Source organism: Python bivittatus, unplaced genomic scaffold, assembly GCF_059951505.1.
Source record: "Python bivittatus isolate LINGU-HERP-01145 unplaced genomic scaffold, Pbiv_v1 ctg000730_np1212, whole genome shotgun sequence".
In the NCBI taxonomy this organism is placed as follows: Eukaryota; Metazoa; Chordata; class Lepidosauria; order Squamata; family Pythonidae; genus Python; species Python bivittatus.
The window spans coordinates 822379-840036 of record NW_028277109.1 but is presented as its reverse complement, the minus strand read 5'-3'; the positions used below and the strand labels follow the sequence as shown (position 1 = coordinate 840036).

The window sequence follows — 17658 nt, the reverse complement described above, 5'->3', positions numbered from 1 at the left end:
CCGCCTTTAATTTCTTCGGTTAGCTGCATTTAAAGCACAAAAGGCATTGTGTGAAGCGTGTATCGGTGTGGAGAAACAAGGGGAATTTGGAAGTACAGAAAGTATGGAGGATGGTGAATAGCATTGGCATAAACTACTGTTGGCTATATTTCCTTTTCTTTCCCCTTCTCTTTCACCTATAATTCTTCCCCCCCCCCCCCACTACTGTTCTGCAGTGGTCTGCTCATCAGCCCCTCATCCCAGACACAGAATACACAACCTCATCTTAGACAAAATTTACATCTTCATCCCAGAGAAGGGCCCCCAAATTCTTCTCTGGAGACTGGAAAATGTAAAGTCCTTTTCAAGTGCTTCTAAAATCAGGTGTTGCTCTCCAGAGCTTCGGATTGAGAGTTTGGATGTGCAAAGAACTTAAAGGATATGCAGGTAGTTGAAACAGAGGGAATGTCTGTTTCAAGGGCATTCTAGTTCTAAGGAATAAGGAATAAGTTTGGCCAGGAATCTACGTTTAGTTGAATGACCTTTACTTTACGGTGTCAAGCCTCTTGCTTTTATTTCTCTCTGCAAATTATAAAATTGGGTGTTTAAAGCTCAGCTCTTTCCCACAAAATAGACAACTATGTACAATTCAAGACTGCACTGAAGTCTTGGCTAGGACTGTCATCCGAAAGCACTAGGAAGAACTTCAGGGTGTTACGGTGGGAGGCACCTGATTCAGTCGAACTCTGGCCATGAAGTGAAAGAGCATATACAGTGGAACCTCGGGTTACGAACACTTCTGTTCACGAACTTTTCGGTTGACGACCAGCTCCGGCCGCAAAATTTTGCTTCAGTTCGCGAATTCCGCCTCGGGTCACGAACAGGATCCGCGGCCATTTTTCCGCCCCTGACACATGGTCGTAGGGAGGGGGACTCTCCCTCCAAGCAATAGCCGCCTCCCTGTCCTCCACGCCAGAACGGATTAATGGTAATTACATTGAACCTTATGGGAAAATTTGCTTCGGGTTGCGGCCAATTCGGGTCATGACCAGAGTCACGGAATGAATTAAGTTCGTAAACCGAGGTTCCACTGTACTATCTGGTGTGAACATGTGGGAACAAACTGCTGAAAGAATCAAACAGCTGCTGCAACTTGTTCAGGCCCAACTGTCCATCAAGCCCTGTGATCACGCCTTCCTGATGAGACTCGTAACTACAGAGTGTCAGGCAAAAAACCATGTTAAACACGGGAGACAGACACACCAGAACATAAGTCACTTCAAAGTTCTAAAAGCTTATTAAATGTTAGTTCAACAAGCAAGTAAAATTCAACCAATAGCATACAAGGTACTTACTTAGATTCACATTGCAATGCGGACCAACAAGAACAGGCTGTCAGGCAAGACAGCTTGACCAAAATGGTCCCATCCCCTTAGTTGCAATCCCTTTTATCCTCAACAACCACAGACCACAGACACGACTCCCAGGATTTGCAACTGAATCATAACGTCCTTGGTGCTAATTTTACCATACATTACCATACATTACCAGACTTCCCTGTTCCATTCGCCCTTGTCACGTCTTTTCCCATCAGCAGTTTGCTTTGTCTTGCAAGTTTACTTATTTCCTGTTATTGCCCTAAAGGCCATATCAAAGCTAGCTTGGCTTTTATTAAATGTAATCAAAATTAACATTAAAACATATTAATGGGTACTAATATGTACTACTTTGCTGGCTGGGGAATCCTGGGAGTTGAAGTCCACACATCTTAAAGTTGCCAAGGTTGAGAAACACTGAGCTAGAGGGATGAAGCCACCAAGTCCAGATCCAAAGATGACTCAAGGAGTGGGTGGGCTTCAGGAACCCCTTTTATTCCCCAAAGTCTTTGCTTTGTTGATTCACAAGACTGGCAACTGCTCTTGCCTTATTAATTTACAGTCGGGTAGCTGTTGATGGGATTTGCCGGGGGCAGGGGGAGGTTTCCATGCGCTGAGGCCCAACTTCCTTTGAATGGTTCAGATGGCACTTTGTTTCCTTAAGGACTTGTTTCCTTCTTACCTACTTCCTTGAAAGGGTCTTTTAGCCAAGATTCCTGGCCGTTTGTCCTCTCTGCTTGGTGCCTGCTTCATCTTTTAGTTATGGCATCCTCAGCCTAGTCTCACACAGTGAGAGTTTGCGTGATGGAGGACTGCCACACAATTTGAAGAAGATCTAGCAGGACACGTCTGTGAGTCCCTCCCAGCAGGAAAGAAGGCTTGAGAGTCCACCAAGTTGGACCATCTGATAGCAAGGAATCACCCAGAGCCTCCCTCAGAAACCAGGGACATACAGGCAGGAGCCCCAGCTGGAGGAGAAGAACTGAATACAAGTCCAGGCCTAAGCAAAGGAGCAAGGTGGAAGGGCAGGTTGCTCAGGAAGCTGAGAGGGGACTCACCCACCAGAGTCCCAGAAGCAGTTGACACAGAACTCTCTGGCTCTCTGGAAGGAAGGGAGACATACAGATGCCAGGGGCAGTCTTCAGAAGCCCAGTGACACAAGAGAGATCAAGAGCACCATGAGACCTGTCTGAGATCCAGGAGGAACTAGAACACAACTCCCACGCTCAGCAAAGCTCAGAACTGCAGGTTCCTCAGAAGAAAAAGGCCACTGTGTGTCTCCCACAAGGACACGGGGAGGGGTGCCAGGGACAACTAGATGAGACCAGCAGGTTTTGTAAGGGCAACTCTTCACCCAGATGAAACGGGGCAGAGGACAGGACCCAATGAAGCCGACCGCAGTTTTACTGAATTAGATATGGGAAGGATGTGACTGAATGTGTCAAATGCTGTGAGGCTTGCCAGAAGTTGGGATCAGCAAGGAGAAGGCGAAGGCAGCAGTAGATGACTTGGAGTCTTTGTGGGGAACAATGTGCACTGAGCTTGTGGGCTTTGCCACAGATGGCCCAAGGCAGCAGCTCTCAGCTGGACAGATGCTGAGAGTGAAAGTCGGGTCTTGACTGACATTTTTGTCGGGACGGTTTGCCCGTTGCAGACCCTGAAGAGAAGTCATGGGCTGCCCCTGACGGGGAGCGGCGCGCCTCCGTCCCCTGCCGACACCAGACAAAAGGCTTGGTGGGAAAATGGGATGCAACGTTGGGTGCCACGATGAAGAGGTTATCCAGGGGCATTCCAGCAAGTGGGACCTGGTCCTGCCCGGCCCCTTTAGACTTGATGTACAGGAAGGATGTCCGAGGGTCCCTGGAGCCGAGACGTTGTCAGTGGGAGGGAGCAGCCATCGTGGACTTTGTACGGCAGCTACAGAACACCCTGGCAGAGACTTGGACTGGCCAAGAAAAATGTGAGGGAGTCCTGAGTTGAACATAAGTCCTGGTGCAGATCGCATGCAGGGAAGGCACCTTTCAGCCAGGAGGTCAAGGATCGGTCCTTCGAACGGCGCACAAGACCTAAGAGCCTGCGGGGTGTGTGTGTGTGTGTGTGTCCTGAGAAGGTGGGACTGCAGGACTGGGCTGCAGAGCTTCCAAGAACCAGGATGAAACCCTGATCACTCTAGGGAGTGCTATTTTTGACTTTTTCTGCACTTTGAATGATGTTGCTTACCCAAAAAAGAAATGGCACGATGGGCATGTATGCCCGTCCAGAGTCAGTAGGCCAAGGGTGTTCAGCAATCTTGGCCTCCTGAGGTTTTCCCTGGGCCTGCTGGAGGCATCGCTGCAGCCTCCCATTAAGCACTGAAGAATGCTGGTTGATGGGTTCTCAACAGGGCTTTGAATCGAATAAACCACAGCGGCTTCTTTTGCATAACACATTGGCTTAAAGCAGTGTTGTCCAAACTTGGCCACTTTAAGACGAGTGGACTTCAACTCCCAGAATTCCCCAGCCAGCCATGCTCAAATAGCCTGTTTGGCAATCAGATAAAATCAAAGGCTATAATTTGTTACTATAGGATAACCCCAGTGTTGTCCAAACTTGGCCACTTTAAGACGAGTGGACTTCAACTCCCAGAATTCCCCAGCCAGCCATGCTCAAATAGCCTGTTTGGCAATCAGATAAAATCAAAGGCTATAATTTGTAACTAGGATAACCCCAGTGTTGTCCAAACTTGGCCACTTTAAGACGAGTGGACTTCAACTCCCAGAATTCCCCAGCCAGCCATGCTGGCTAGGGAATTCTGGGAGTTGAAGTCCACTCGTCTTAAAGTGGCCAAGTTTGGACAACACTGGCATAAAGGGAGATCCATTTTGGTTTAGTATATTGTGTGAACCCAGTGTTTGCCACTCTGACCCTTCCCTTTTTAAAATCTAAGCAGGAGGATGCCCCCCCCCCCCCCCCCCCGTGAAATCTATGTAGCATCTGCTCTTGTTCTGGAATTGTCAGGGGAGCAAGTTTCACAAAACCAGGCGGCTTTATTAATAAATGGAGAGTTGCAATTGGATGATCCCAAGATATTTTATGTGGCGAAACACAGGCTGTGGGAATCAGGACATACACGTATAGCATGCAGCTCTGCCCTGCATCTGGTGTTCCTGCTAGTGCCCTGGTGATTTCTCCCGTCCCGCCACCCAAGAGCCTCCTCTTGCTTCTGGCCGCTCCTTGGCAGCAGCTCAGGGTTCAAAGGGCCGGGTCCGGACTGGCAAGGGATTAGCACGGAATCAGGCCCGTAATCAGCTGTCTGGCTCACCCTCGAGGCACTGGCTGTCCCTGCCTCTGCATGGCAGGGGGCCTCCTCCTGGCTGGGCTTCGTGCCACCTCCCAGAACTGCCACCCTTTGCCAGACAGCAGCGGCTCTCGCCCACCTCTCTACGTGAACCGGCCCTGCTGGGCTGGCCATTTCTTTGGGACCGAGAGGGCGGGGGGGGGGGGCAGCGGTGGAAAAAGCTCCCAGGAGACTCCGGCGGAGGGAGGGCACCCAACACCCAGGCAGCGCGAGCCAGCGCCCTGAGGGGGCAGGGCGGGCAGAGCGGATCTCGGCGAATGCGCTGAGAAGGGGCGCGCCTCGGCTGCCGCAAGGTGAGCCTTAGCGGAGGAGAGCCCCGCCGGCCAACCGGCTGCATCTTTCGGGGCGGCGGACCAGTCCCGCGCCGCGCCGCGCCCGCAGGGGACGGCCAGCCCTGGACCGGAGCCCCGGCCCCGGCCCCGGCGCAGCCACCCCTCTGCCTCTGCCTCTGCATCCCTCCGCGGCGGCTGCCCCGGCGGGCAGGGGGCGGGGGCTCCGAGCCCGCGCTCCGCCAAGAGCGAGCAGACCCTCCGGAGGGGGCGCCGCCCGGCGAGGGCTGGGGGGCGCCCCTCCAGCAGCCCGGCGGGCGGCGAGGCGCCGGGGCCGGGGCCGGGGCCGGGCAAGGGAGACGGGCCCCCTCGGGCGCGCGAGGGGGCGGGAGAGGCCCCGCCCGCGCGCCAAGGGAAGCCCCGCCCCGAGGTGCCAGCCAAGGACCACCGCCCTTTCAGCGTCACGTTCGCCGAGGCCACAAGTCCCGGCATGCTCCGCGCCGCGTGACTCGAGCCGTGCCCGGCACAGCTGGACCTCCGCGGCGCGAGCAGCAGCGGGCGGCGGGGCCGAGGCAAGGCTGCGAAGCCGGCGGGGCCGGGCTGCGGGGCGGGGCGGGGCGGGGCGCAGCGCAGCGGTGAGGACAGGCGGGGGGCGGCTGGAGCGACGCGGCTCTGCGCGGCTCCTCCGACCCCAGGCGCTCCCGGGGTGCCGGGCGCCCCTCTGGCTTCAAGTGCCGGCAGAGCCTCGCGCCCCGTCGCGGCTGCCACCTCGCCTGTGCTGGCCGCTCTTTCCTTGCGCGGGGCTTCACGCTCCGGCAGGGCCGGCAGGTTTGCCGTCCGCTTGGGGATGGTGGGGCCCGTAGACCCGCGTCTCTGACCGATCTCGGGCGGGAAGGCTTCCGGGGGGCGGGGGGGGGCTTGATAATGTCACGGTGTTATTCGGGAGGTCTAGTGGCCTTTAGGAGCAGTGCCCCCTCCTGGGGATGAAGCCGGCTGGCACAGGTAAGAGCCTGTGGGAGGGCTGACTTGTGGCAGTAAGAGCCGTGAAGCGCTTCTCCACTCTCACTGTGTCTGCAGCTGGGCGACCAGTGGCCCTCCTGGGTAAAGCGGGGGCAGGGGAGCCCTTGCAGGCAGGATCACTCTGCGGACTGTTCTAGGCATCCGTTGGATAAAGTTGCTCAACTTTGTTCAGAGGTGGACTCTGGCTGGGCAGATCCAGTGGAAGCGACTGAGGCATGTCCTGGCTTGGTTATCTGGGAGGAATTTGAGCCACTCAATCCTGAGGAAGTGGCGGGGTCCTTACTGCTGTGAGCTCTGCCACCTGTAATCTGGAGCCATGCACCTCCTGGTTGGTTAAGGCCTCCCAGGAGCTGGCATGTGGTTGGGTCCAAGCGGTGGTAAATACCTCCTTGCAGGAGGGAGTAGTTCTGCCAGCCTTGAAAGAAGCAGTGGTTTGTCCCCTCCTCAAAAGGCCACCTTAGATCCTACAGTTTTGAATAACTTCTGTCCGGTATCTAACCTTCCCTTTTAAGGGTTAGGGTTAGGGTCTTGGTTGAAGCAGATTATCTGGACCCTTTTCAGTCAGGATTCAGGCTGGGCTATAGTGCCGAGACAGCACCGGTCACGCTTGTGGGTGACCTTGGAGGGCTCGGGATGGGAGCGATGTGTCCATCCTGGCCCTTCTGGATCTCTCAGCAGCTTTTGATATCATCAGCCATGATCTCTTGCTGGACTGGCTCTGAGGATTGGGAGTTTTGCAGTGGTTCTCCTCCTTTCTCCGTGGCCAGTACCAGTCAGTGTTAGTGGGGCAGGAGAGATGATGCTGATGATACCCAATTATACATCTCTAGCCCAGGCCGGTGAATGATGTTGTTCAGGTGCTGGCTCAGTGCCTGGAGAGTGTAAGGGCCTAGAAGGGGAGAAACCGGCTGTGACTCAACTCTAGCAAGATGGAGTGGTTGTGGGTTTTTGGCCTCCTAGGGTCAGAAGAGTTGGCATCTCTGTCTCTGGACGGGGTAACACTCTCCCCGTACAAATCTAATGTACAATCTGGGGATCCTCTTGGACTCACAGCTCCTGCTGGAAGAGCAAGTGGCAGCCGTGGCCAGGGCGGGCTTTGCCCAAATTCATCTCGTGCACCAATTGCGCCCGTTTCTGGACCAGGAGGCCTTGCTCACAGTCACCCATGCCTTAGTCATCTCCCATTTGGATTCCTGCAATGCACTCTACATGGGGCTGCCCTTGAAGACATCCGGAAGCTGCAACGGGTCCAGAATGCAGTGGCGTATGTAGTGTTGGGTGCCCCACAGTTCACCCAAGTAACACCACTGCTGTGTGAGCTGCACTGGCTTCCAGTTGGTTTCCAGGTGCAATTCAAGATGCTGGTTATTACCTTTAAAGCCCTACATGGCACGGGGCCAAGTTACTTGCAGAACCGCCTCTCTCTAAGGGTATCTGCCTATCCTACTAGGTTAGATAGGGTGGGTGCACTTCAGGTCCCCTCCCTTAAATATTGCCACCTGATGGGATCTCAGAGGCACGTCTTCTTGGTGGCCGCCCCGGCCCTTTGGAACAGCCTCCCACCTAAGATCTGAGGAACCCCTACCCTTTTAGCCTTCTGGAGGGCTGTGAAGGCTTGGCTCTTCCCCCAAACATTGGGCTAGGATGGGGGTTGATAGGGTGCGCTCCCGATGGGACCTCGGAGACATGCCTTCTCAGTGGCTGCCCCAGCCCTTTGGAACAGCCTCCCTCCTGAGATCTGGGGGATCTCTACCCTTTTAGCCTTCTGGAGGGCTGTGAAGACCTGGCTCTTCCTCCAAGCGTTGAGCTGGGAGGATGTTTGGTCTAATGCTGGGGGAAGGGTACCTTTGTTGTTTTATGGATTGTTGTGAGCTACCTAGGGTCACTGTATGAGATAGACGGCCATATAAGTCCTGTAAGTAAATAAATGCCCCCAAAATCTCCGGAAGAAGCAGAAAAGAAGGACCTTCTCATTTTCACAGAACTGGGAGGGGCTGCTGAGGTCCTCGGGACCAGCCTCCAAGTTAAGGCTCTCCACGGATGGCTGTCCACCCTTTGCTCAAGCACACCCAGTGAAGGGGAGCCCCCTCCCCGCCCAGTGGTCCACCGCTAAGCTTATTTCTGATCCCGATACCTCTGCTGGGAGGCTTGCTTTCTAGTTCCCTCCTAAGACAGGTGTCTTACGGACATATTACACGTGTTTATTAGAGACTGGCAATTCCATAGCTCATCTCAGGGATGAATTGCTTCCATTTTTCAGGAAGGCCTAAACCAGCCTTCCCAGCTGACTCCCCACCACCACCAGTGGCTATGCTGGCTAGATGTGATGGGAGATGTAGTCTGATGCCTCAGGTAGGGGTCCCTGTTCTAGAATTTCCACCCTGTGCTCCCATTGTTCACCTTACTTTCCCAGGTGGCCGTCCTGTTAGTTGCAAAGGGTTCCTTCTGCTTGCCTGTGATCTCCTTACCTTCCTTCTACCCCCTTTTGGATCTGACCCAGCAGCTTTTCCAGTTCCCTGGCTGGCTTTGGCTTCAGCAGTATCTATTCATTTGTTTTTGCTCTGATTTCAGTGTGTTTTTTATGCGATGTGCTCCTCCAGTCCCTTGCAGCCTTTCCTCGGACCGAGCACAGGGTCTCGGCCAGCTCTGAGGGGTGTGCCCTGTGTGGGGACCTTAAGAGTCAGCCTTGGGCAGAAGGTCATGTCAGTGACCGTTGAGTCCTGTATACTGTTCTCACACAGGGATGGCTGGAGAGCAGTGGGGCATGCCGCAGGCTGGGCGTCTGGCGCCCCACTCCAGTCGAGGCCGCAGCACTCCAGCAGTGACGTTGTGGCTCAGACGGACTTCCTGCAGCTGGTCTGCTGACCTCGCCTAGCCAGCATCCCGGCAGCCCGCCTGCCCTTCGGACAGCCATGTCAGCCTTGTCTCCAGCGTGGCTCTTCGCCCTGTGCCTGATGCTGCTGGCTTCCCTCGGATCAGCCTACCAACCCCCCAACATCATCCTGATTTTTGCTGATGACCTGGGCTTTGGGGACCTGGGCAGCTATGGGCATCCCACGTCTGCCACCCCCAACCTGGACAAGATGGCTGCCGAGGGCCTGCGCTTCACTGACTTCTACAGCAGCTCCCCCATCTGCAGCCCCTCTAGGTACAGTGGTCCCCTTCTCTTCTTCTGATAGTCACCTCAGAGGAGTCCCGGGCCCCTCTTTGTCAGCCCCCTCTGCTCCCCTTGCCTGACACTGTTCATGAAGCAGACTCCTGGCCTCGAGCCCCACATGAATGAGAACAGGCACCAACAGAGGCACGGGGCCACAGATGTCACCTTGCCTCTCGGGAGGCCCTGTGCCCCCACTGAGACCTTCCAGCCCATAAGTTCCTTGGGGAGGGGTTATGGCCTCGAGCTCCGGGTCTGATGATGATTGGACGTAGGCCTCTGTCCCTGGTTTGCCACTCCTGCTCTCTCCGCAGGGCAGCCCTGTTGACGGGACGCTACCAGACCCGTTCTGGCGTCTATCCTGGTGTCTTTTATCCTGGCTCGAAGGGAGGCCTCCCCTTGGCAGAGGTGACAGTGGCAGAATTGCTGAAGACACGGGGCTACGCCACTGCCATGGTCGGCAAGTGGCACCTGGGCCTGGGCCCCAAGGGGATTTTCTTGCCCACAAACCAAGGCTTTGACCACTTCTTGGGTGTGCCCTACTCACATGACCAGGTGAGAAGCAGCAGGCGTGACGTGGCGGGGGTTCTGGGCTCCCTGGGGCTGTCGTCTGCTTGGATCCGCTTGGGAGGAAGAGCCTGAGGCAGCTTGGAAATAGGTGGATGGCACTTTGTTCTGCCTCGCTTGTGTTTAGAATGACAGAGTGAGGGAATGGAGGGAGTCACCGAACGGTGGCCTGAATTGGAGGACAATTGCCTCAAGATTTTAACAGCCACGGAAGACACATTAGTTGTCTAGAAAAGGGTACAGAAAAGGAGATGAACGAAGGGCACGGAGGAGGAATGTATGGAAGCGTATGTGTGTGCCTCAGCTGCTGATGGCAGTAACAACCCAGCAAGATCTAGATCAGTGCTCTCAAACTTGGCAACTTTAAGGGGTGTAGATGTCAGCTGCCAGAACTCCCCGACCTCCATGCAGGGAATTGAAGTCTACGCATCTTAAAGTTGCCAAGTTTGGAAAACATGAATCTAGAGGGTCATTCCTGCTCTGCGAAATGCATGATGTGTTTAGTGGAACACACAATTTCTTTGCAAATCTCTGTTTCCGAAGACTCGAATAAACCAGTCATGGGCTTCTGTGTGTTCTTTTCCTGACTGAAGTCCCCTTGCATCGGAAATGGTTGGGTCTGTAATGAAATCTTTTCAATCAATGTGGAATTTATGGAACTGGTAATGCAGCAGCCAAGCTCGTGCATCATGTTAAGCCACAAGGTTTTTTAAACACTTTATTTATTAATACATCTTTTTAATACGCTGCTCAAATCTTGGGACTCAGGCAAAAAGAAGGAAAATGCCAACTGTGGTTTGTCAAAAATGCTGCCGTAACTGGTTTATACTTATGACTAATCTTGGATTTACAAATAGTGGCTGGGTTCACTCCTGTTAAACAACCGTTTGTGGCTCGGTGCTACCTGTGAACCCACCCAAGGTGCTGTAATCGTTCCTGTTTGGCCTTAAAAGGGGTGGCGGTGGCATTGTTTAGAGGAGAGGAAGGGGCCGGGCAGCCTCTGGCCCACGGGAAGGGCTCTGCCGGGCATCTCCCCCCGTGGCTCCGTCCTCATCCCCCCCCACCTCTTGCAGGGCCCCTGCCAGAATCTGACCTGCTTCCCACCCAGCACTCGGTGCTTTGGGACCTGCGACCTGGGTGTGGTTCCCGTCCCCCTGTTCCTGAACCAGAGCATTGTGGAGCAGCCGATAAACTTCCCCCGCCTGGAGGCCCGCTACGACGCATTTGCGCGGGATTTCATCAGGGCTTGTGCTCAGCGCAAGCAGCCGTTCCTGCTGTATTATGCCTCCCACGTGAGTCTCAGGCGCTTCTGGGATGGGGTGAGACTCGGGACGTGGGGCTGGAGCAGAAAGGTTGGGGCGGGTAACATCAGCCCTGCTTTCTGGTCTCCGTTCACCTGGGGCGGCTAACGGGCAGCTGGAAGGCCTTTTGCCCTTGGCATCCCGTGGGTGCAGCTTTGCTGTTCAGGGCGTTGCTGCCTCTCTCTGTCTCTCTCTGTCTCTCTCCCCGCTGCCCACCCGCTCAGAGGCTACCCCAAGAGCAAAGTCTGGGGAGTTGATGGCGCAGCTCATGCGATCCAGCAGGCCCCATTTCACATTCAGCCCTTCCCTTGCTGAGCAGAATGCGCCCGGCAGAGGAAACACGGGGGTCAGTTTCTGTATTTCTGCACTTTTTTTAAATAAGAATTTTATTAAGTTTCAAATGAGAATAAAATACACAGAGACATCAGAAGAAAAGTAGAAAAGAAAGAAATGTGAAGAAGAAAAAAAGGGGGAGGGGAGGAAAAAGAAACAGAAAAGAAGAAAAGAACAACTTCCTACTTTCTTCGGTACAGTTATAAGCGAAGTAATACGTTAATTTCTTCCTCTAGTAATATCAATAAAACACAATATTTATATAGTGAAAACAATTCTGAATATCAAATCTCAAAGTCAGAATTTCATTTCTTTCAGTTACAAGCAAAAATCCCAAAAGTAATTTCTAAATAGAAACAAAGAAATTTATACAGACGTATTATCCCAGGGTCCTTGCTAGCATTTGAAGGGTCAGTTAATCTGTCTGTTTCATAAAAACACCTCTCTGTTCATTTTCCGTAGCAGTAAAATCCACAAACATTATCATATAATCGCAGTCCAAAAATAAATTCCAGTATTACTGATCCAAAATCATAACTTGCACTTTTTAACCTTGGTCCCATAAGTCCACTTTAAATGCCTTTTTCTTCGTTTTGCATTTAATCTTTTCTTCAACTGAAATCTCAAGTAGTAATTTCTTGTCGCTTTGTCCTTTTTTGCTATCAAAGATGTCTTCAGAGGTTTAATAAGTCTTCCTGCATGCTCAAAAGGAGAAAAATCTCCAAAACATTCTTCTGCTTTACGGTCTGGATATTGTCAAAAAAGATTTCTGTTGTGAATCTGGGCTTTATAAGGAACTCGTTATCTCCACGCTCAAGATAAACTAAATCACCCAGCCCTCCATCCGTATCCAGATCTCCTATTCTTCTGGAGATTGCCTTACTTCACGCCCTGCAACGCTGCCAGGTTTCTTATTTTCAATATCCAGTTTTGTCTGCAAATCTGCCTAATTTTTTCTCAAAGGCTTCAGATTTAATTTCTGTCACTTGTAGAATTCTAGTAGTGAGACCTTCCAGTAAACGTATAAGTGTCTCTTTAAATTCCCTTTGCTGGACTTGCAGCCGTAACAAGCCTCGCAGACGGGGAAAACCAAAACTGGTGAAAAGCAAGGTCTCGGAGTACTTTTGGTCCCAAAGCTGCTCCAATCGGCATCACAGGAAAGTGAAAAAAAGCAGCTTTCCCAGAGAAATCTTTAATCAGCGATCTCAAGCTTCAGTCTCGCAAGTGCAGATTCAACAAAACTAACTTTTTTTTAAAGTCCAAGAAAAGGTCACTTGTTTCATACAAACACCCAATAATTCAGCCCTTCAGATCTTTGCTCAGTATGTAAATCCCAAAGCCCAAATCAGTTTTTTTTTAAATAAGTGTTGAAAATACGAAAAGCACCGAGAAGATACATTTATCTGTTGCCGAAAAAGCCTCTCTCTGTCTGAACGAGTGATGGACCATTTAAAACGTGTTTTTGAAATGGGGTGGTGGTTTTAGTGTCCTAAATTTCGGCTACGCCACAGCCTCGGACAGGATGGAAGAGCCCCCCTGCTCACCACAAGTCGATCAGAAAGTCCTCTGCTTCGGGGTCTCCTCGCAGGAAACGGCTGCCCAGACAGCATCTGGGTTGATTTAATGGATTCTCCTTTACATCCGGAGAATTCTTTCGGCTACAGGGATCCTGCCCCGGCCCCCACAGCTGTGGGGTCGATTCCCAAGGAAAGGAATCGGTCAAACCGTCGTTAGTCCCCACCGGAAGTCCGTATTTCCGCACTTTTCAATATCCAAACATTCTAAAATTTGCTCTTTAAGTCTGACTATAGGATGCCAGTGGTGGAGGCCAATGTGTGCGGCCCTTTCTTTTTCAGAGCTTTGTTTGGGATTTAGTTGATGTAGTGTGTGTAGCAACAGGGGGACCTTCCTAGAGCTGGTGGGAATCTGCCCTGGGACTTGGGGCTCCATAACCCTGCTCCGTCGAGTGGGCTGAGCTGCAGCAGACTGGGTGGGCTGACCTAGGAGCAGAGCTGTTCCTGTCTTCTTTTTAAGCTGCTCTGTTACTTGAAAGCCGAAATCTCCAAATATTGATAGTCCTATACGTTTCTCTTTCCAGCATACCCACTATCCCCAGTTTGGGAGCCAGAACTACACTGGCCGGTCCTCTAGAGGGCCTTACGGTGACGCTCTCCTGGAGTTTGATGGAACGGTTGGCCTCCTCTTGCAGGCTTTGCAGGATGCCGGGGTCCACGAAAATTCGCTGGTGTTTTTCACCTCTGACAACGGGTAAGTGTGCAACCGGGGCAGTCTTTTGGCTCAGGAATGAGGGAAGGGCTGCAGCACGGTGCTCAGTTTAGCATCCAGGTTTGATTAGGCCAGACAGTCATTTGTGACCATCTGTGATGAATCCTGCTGCCATGAAAATACCTCTGCCCAGTTTGGATGGGTTCTCAAAATACCAGAAATCCAGTTTATCAGAACATCGTGGCTGCGTTCATGCTACTCAGCTGGATACTCCTGTAATGGTTCAGTGAGACGGCCAGCTTCTCCCAACTGATTCAGGGAATGGCTTGGTTCCTACCAGATGCTGAATCTCAAAACTACCCATCCCATTTTGGGCAAGACCAGTCTTGATTTCCCCGCTTGCGGTCCTGTGTCCATCATCCAGAGCTTCCTGGGTGGGGTGTCTCCCCAGAAGCAGTTGCATGGGGTGAAAGGACGAGGCAGAATTTGGAAGCTCTGTGTGGTGAAGAAAGAGGGCACGCTGAATTAAAACAGAGCCCTGGAGTGAGGCTTGGCTGATCATAAGCCAAGCCTTAATGAGCCTTTATGAGACGATGAACTTTGTTTTGTTTAAATGCTGAACTGCTGGAAACTTGCTGGACTGCTCCTGAAGTTCAGAGGGGTTTCCTGGGAGACCACGACTCTGCTCCTTCTTGACAGCCCTGAGACGATGCGTGGTTCCCGCGGAGGCAGCTCCGGCTTACTCAAGTGTGGGAAGGGGACGACCTATGAAGGGGGCATGAGGGAACCTGCTGTGGCTTATTGGCCTGGTCGTATTGCGCCAGGTAAGTCATGGGATGGGATGTCTTTGGCTAGTAGTGGGGCAGGATCAGAGTGGGCGCCTTTAGGTCCAAGAGGGATGTTCCCCCAACCCCCCTTGACGTCTTCCTCTTGGAGCCAGGTGTGACGCATGAACTGGCCAGTACGCTGGACATCCTGCCCACTGTAGCTGCTCTGGCTGAGGTGCCTCTCCCCAACATCACCCTGGATGGATATGACCTCAGCCCCGTCCTCTTTGGGAAGGGAAAGGTAGGCTTCTGGGGCAGTCCGCTGGCAGTGGGTCGGATGGCCTCACTTTCCATGCCCGGGTTGATCGCAGTGGATCTGCCTTGGGACTACGAGTAGCCCCCCAGTCTGGTTCCCTCCACGCCCTGCAACAGCATGATCCCGGGGAGAGGCGGCTGTTCCTGGGCCATGCAGAGTGGTGGAGGGGAGGAGGTATGAGAAGAGCCAAGGGTGGAATGGAAACTCGGGGCAGGGCGTGGGAAAGAGCTGCCATTTCACCTCCTTGAGCTACACGTGGAAATTGTTGCAGGAAGATTTTCTCTGCAGACGTGCCTCCCTTCCATGCTTCACCCAATGGTTATCTAGAAACTGGCACATCAGTGCTTATGCCACCTGCTCATTAACAGCCACACTCTCATGCCCATTAAATCTCCAGTCTGGATTAACAAATGCAGTTGGTGCATTTATATAACATGATCTGCCCAAGCACATACACCTTAACGGTTTAATGGGATTTGCTCAATCTGCTGAGACAAGGGCTGGGTTTCCCCACAGACTCCCCACTCTGTTTTAGCTTACTCTTACACATTCCCAAAACAGCCCATAAGGAACATTATCTTAAACTTGCTTTCCCTCTCCTGGTGCCTGCAGAAACGTTGGGACTGTAAATTCCAGCTGGTAGGACTTTGCCCATGTTGTCAGGACATTCTGGGAATTGCAGTCCCAGCACTTGTAGAGGGCTTCAGTTTGAGGAAGCTGATCTTTCTCAATCCTCCAGGATGGATGAGAAAACAAGGTGGGACCTTGTATGGTCAACAGTCCTCCACAGCCTTGCACTGTGGAATGGGCCTGCAAGAACATGGCACCCCCTTGGGGAGAGGTCAGCCTCCTGATGGCACCAAGTTTCTGGAGTAAAGATGGCTCCCACGCAGACTAGTTTGAGTCTGTGGGCAACCATGTATGCATGGAGGAGGTGATTCCCACCCCCTTGTATACCCACACAGATTCCTGTTAATGATGTTTACCTGCCTCTTCTCTGATTCTTCTGACAGAGCCCCCGCCAGACCATGTTCTTTTACCCTCCTGCTCCCAATGAATTATTTGGAGTTTTTGCTGTCCGCTACGACAAGTACAAGGCTCACTTCTTCACCAAAGGTGAGTCCTTTCCTGTCTCCCTAAAGTGTCGGGAGGAGATTGTCTCTGTCTCTTTCCAACCTAGAATGAGACAGAGCCTTACGTCTCCTCCTCCTCTGTTTTGATCTCCAGGAGACATAAAGAGCGGCTGGACCCCTGACCCCACCTGCAGTGAGATCATTCTTCTTACCCATGAGCCTCCCTTGCTGTATGACCTTGAGTCAGACCCTGCTGAGAACTACAACCTTCTGCATGGTGCCCAGGCATCTGGAATTCTGAAGGTCCTAAAAGAGGCCCGCCTGCTGAAGGCGTCCTTTGACAAAGCCATGACATTCGGGGAAAGCCAAACGGCCATGGGCAGTGACCCCCTGCTTCAACCTTGCTGTGCTCCCCAGTGCAGTCCCAAGCCATCCTGCTGCCGCTGTGCCTCTTAGCCTCCCTCTTCCCCTGCACAAGCCCGTCTGTAATCCATGCCTTTCTCTTCTGCAGGTGGACAGAAGAGCTGATTCCATTTAACTCCCAAAGAGTTTTTGCAGTTTTTTTTAATCAGGAAAAATCACATCTTGCCTTCTGAGTTGGGCATGTTCCCTCATCCTGCGCAACCTGTTTTGCTGGGTGAAGTGTTCAGGTTCCAAGCTTTAGCACAGATAAGATAAGGTTTCTACTGCAGCTGCATTTCTACCCTTGGTAGAAATCAAGAAATCAACCTCAGGACAGATTGAAGGCCACCTGCCATCCTTCCCTGTCAAAGGCTGTTGCGGTCGGAGGTTGAAGGGAGATGGAACCTAACGCATCCGAAGGGGAAGCTGGTAGGGCCCCCGCGTGTCCTTTGACCATGTTGGATGAGATCATGTTTGCCATGCCAGAGGGCAGTGCTAACGCCCTGCCTTGGCTACAGGTCATTAGGTACCAGCGCATCTCTCCCCACGAGAGGGCATTATCTCCCCGTCCTCCCATGGTTTCCTGGTTTTCCGGCTGAGACATCTTCTTTTCAGTTAGACAAGAGATAGATAGGACTTCTCTTTGGAACGTGAGGATGAGGCCAGTGAATGTCCAGGGCCTGGGGGAAGATCACACATGGAGGGAAGAGAACCTGACAGAGACCTAGAATCATGGAACGGTGAACCTGGAAGCCCCCACCCCCCATTATCTAATCCAACCCTCTGCAATCTGCAGCAAACCCAACTGCACTGTCCTGGAGAGGCAGCCGTGCAGCCTGGGAGCCACCTTCGAGCTGGACGGAAAAGAAGGCGAGACAGACAGGCATGTTAGGACCGGAAGAAGGTTTAATTTGGCCATATCTGCCTTCCGTATATGGAAGCCCTTGGGGGGACGTTCCTCGTCCTGGCTTTAATGTTGCAAATTAACTTTTTTCCTCTTTTCTTAATTCAGTACTGTGTCTTGGGAAGGCTTTTCCATAACTTCAGTCCTGTCAGTGAGGAATATTTCTAACAAAAGCACTTTAAAAAACTCTAATCAAAACCCCAGGTCCTCTTCTGTGAAGTTGGTTTCTCTCTGCTGCTTTCTCCAGAGATGAGAACGTGGTAATTGTTTAACTTGAAGTGTTGTGAGTTTAATGTTCATGCTGCAGACACTGAGTAAAAGGAGGAAAATTAATTACCTGGAGGGGAGAAGGGTCTTGGGTGATTTTCTGCATTTGGAAAATAAATTCTGATTTATTAAATGTGCAATAAGTTTTTTTTTTTTAAACGTATTACATGATAGGTGCGTGAAAACCCTGTGGGTGGAAAGGCAGGACATACTATAAACCGTAATGGTAGTTTCTTTCTGATCTTGGAAACCCACCAGCCGGATTGGGTCTAGTATTGGGGCATTTCAGGACCATTGGTCAGTATCTCCATTTCTCAGTAGAGGATCTCTTGGATTTGCTGAGATCCAGATCCTTTTAGCCCTGGAA

At 52.2% G+C, this 17658-nt stretch overlaps 1 protein-coding gene across 3 annotated transcripts; it reads left to right on the top strand.

The window, feature by feature from the left end:
• Window positions 1-4853: 4853 nt before the first annotated feature.
• ARSA (arylsulfatase A) lies at window positions 4854-17424 on the top strand. Of its 3 annotated transcripts, none has more exons than XM_088129035.1 (9): window positions 4854-4985; window positions 8723-9129; window positions 9450-9690; window positions 10776-10994; window positions 13435-13604; window positions 14262-14386; window positions 14503-14630; window positions 15659-15761; window positions 15873-17424. In XM_088129035.1, exons 2-9 carry the CDS (start codon window positions 8894-8896, stop codon window positions 16172-16174), a joined length of 1524 nt encoding a protein of 507 aa, XP_087985161.1. In that variant the 5' UTR covers window positions 4854-4985; window positions 8723-8893; the 3' UTR covers window positions 16175-17424. The 3 variants fall into 3 exon arrangements, with proteins under 3 accessions (XP_087985161.1, XP_087985159.1, XP_087985160.1); XM_088129033.1 differs by lacking the exon at window positions 4854-4985 and adding an exon at window positions 5410-5533; XM_088129034.1 differs by lacking the exon at window positions 4854-4985 and adding an exon at window positions 5616-5963.
• The last annotated feature ends 234 nt before the right edge of the window (window positions 17425-17658 follow it).